Source organism: Phyllobates terribilis, unplaced genomic scaffold (genome assembly GCF_046119375.1).
Source record: "Phyllobates terribilis strain yellow unplaced genomic scaffold, ASM4611937v1 Scaffold_5700__1_contigs__length_49797, whole genome shotgun sequence".
In the NCBI taxonomy this organism is placed as follows: Eukaryota; Metazoa; Chordata; class Amphibia; order Anura; family Dendrobatidae; genus Phyllobates; species Phyllobates terribilis.
The window spans coordinates 1,350-3,672 of NW_027368445.1; the positions used below are offsets into that span (position 1 = coordinate 1,350).

The 2,323-nt window shown below is 36.9% G+C and overlaps 1 protein-coding gene across 1 annotated transcript; it reads left to right on the top strand.

Moving 5' to 3' along the window:
• Nucleotides 1–419: 419 nt before the first annotated feature.
• On the top strand, nucleotides 420–1,711 carry LOC141250439 (uncharacterized; the record flags this gene model as incomplete). The annotated part of the gene is made up of 2 exons (XM_073669970.1): nucleotides 420–473; nucleotides 717–1,711. Coding segments are annotated over 2 exons (1,049 nt in total), but the record flags the coding sequence as incomplete, so codon positions are not given.
• Between the last annotated feature and the right edge of the window lie 612 nt (nucleotides 1,712–2,323).

A 2,323-nucleotide genomic window follows, 5' to 3' on the forward strand; every position in this document is an offset into this window, starting at 1 on the left:
AAAATAATTTGTGCTCACAAAAAAATTTGAGTGCAGAAATTTTAAAAACAAATATTGGTCAATGCTAGTGTTGACCGTTGACCATTGTTGACTATGATTTTTGACTGCTTACAATTAATCCTAATCATAGGATTTGAAAATAACAAATGACTAATATTTATTCTTATTTCACATAAATAAAAACTTTCTCACTAGAATCTTATCCATTGCGTTAATATTAATTGTCTACAAAGTAAACTCATCTTATTAATAAACTAAGATGAAATGTCACAAAAATAATACCAAATTTGTTTACGGAGAAAATGTATAAATTGAAAATTTAAGGCCTTTAAAATCTAAAGTGTATCTGAAATGTGAACTCATGTACATTGTGCACTCATGTGCAATAGTTCCAATCTTAGAACACATATAATTCATAGAACATAAGATCGATCAATACGTACTAGCTAACAATATTGAAATCAACGTAGTAAGTAGAAAATAAAAAGACATTAACTAGTTGCGTAGAAAATGATATACTATAAAATAGTTTTACAATTCTTTTGAAGAAACATATTTGTTTTCATAATTTCGGAGTAAGGTTTCAAAAAAAATTGAAACACTTCACCCCCCTTTCTTTTAACATTTAAATTTTAAAATAATATCATATCATAAAAATTATAATTAATATACCTTCACTAAAGTAATCTGATCTTGTGTTTTATTGATTATTTCAGGTGAAAAGTCTATGATAAAAAAGAGATATTTATTTCATACTGAAGAGATGTTGAGAAACAACCCCAACATGTGTGAGTTTAGCGCTCCATCCTTTGATGTCCGCCAAAAAATGCTAGCAACACAAATACCAAATCTTGGGAAAGAGGCGGCAATAAAAGCCATAGAAGAATGGGGACAAGACAAGTCGAAGATAACTCACCTCATCTTCTGCAACACGGGGTGTGTTCAAACACCGGGATCAGACTTCCAACTAACCAAGCTCATGGGCTTGAATCCCACGGTGAAACGTTTCATGATCAATATGCAAGGATGCTTCGCAGGGGGCACAACCCTCCGATTGGCCAAAGACCTGGCGGAGAACAACAAGGGTGCTCGGGTGCTTGTTGTTTGCTCGGAGAGCATCGTGTTCTGCTTCCGAGGACCAAAGGAGGGCCATATAGACTCCCTGATTAGCCAAATGTTGTTCAGTGATGGGGCATCCGCCCTGGTGGTTGGATCCGACCCAGTAGAGATTCTCGAGGAGCGGCCCATTTTCCAAATCTTGTCAGCATCACAAACCATCATCTCAGAGACTGAGGGAGCTGTGTCCTTGGACGTTCAGGAAGCAGGGCTACTTGTTCATCTAGCAAAGGAAGTTCCCGCTAAGATTGCTGATAAGATAGAGGGGATCTTGATGGACGCTTTTGAGCCACTAGGGATTAGCGATTGGAACTCTATATTCTGGGCTGCTCACCCTGGTGGGAAGGCTATTCTTGATAAAATAGAAAAGAATTTGTCCCTTGAAAAGGACAAACTGAGGGCTTCTCGTAATGTTTTGAGCGAGTACGGGAACATGATCAGTGCCTGTGTTTTCTTCATCCTTGATGACATAAGAAGAAAGTCAATTCATGATTCCTTAGGTACAACCGGAGAAGGGCATGAATGGGGAGTCTTGTTGGGATTCGGCCCTGGTCTCACCGTTGAAACCGTCGTGCTTCAAAGTGTTCCTCTCTAGTACAATGTACTATTTCCACTATATGTACCACTACATAAGCAATATATGCTAAGGTATGTATGTACGGGTGTATGTTACCAAACAAATAAAGGTGATTGATGGACATATACGTGTTCATCTAGGTAATATTGTATTGCTATTTCTTACGCACAGTTCACTTCCTCTTTTGATCATCTGCTCTATGAGCTTATTTTATGATAATAAATACGCCATTACTTAATTGGATGGTACTCTGATTGGATGAGTTTGATACTTGAACTCTAATATGGAGCCATTTGTGTATGTTCTTAAACAAGTTCATATATACACATGTTTTATTTAAGCAAATATTGTATCTAAAAATTCTGCTACTGCCATTAAAGTCTAATGAAGCGATCAAGAACGGATGCAAAAGGTAAGATAACATCGTCATTAGATTTGATACATTATATTTATATTCCTGCATTTGTTCGCATTCTGTTAGGTTTGGATCAATGCATCAGTTTGTCATTGAGTAGAAAAATGCAGCACTATAATGGGTGCGCAAGGGGGATATTAACACAATAGAGAAAGGGGACTTATACCTGTAATGGATGGGTTGACATATATCCATATTCCATTCCCGCTACTGTT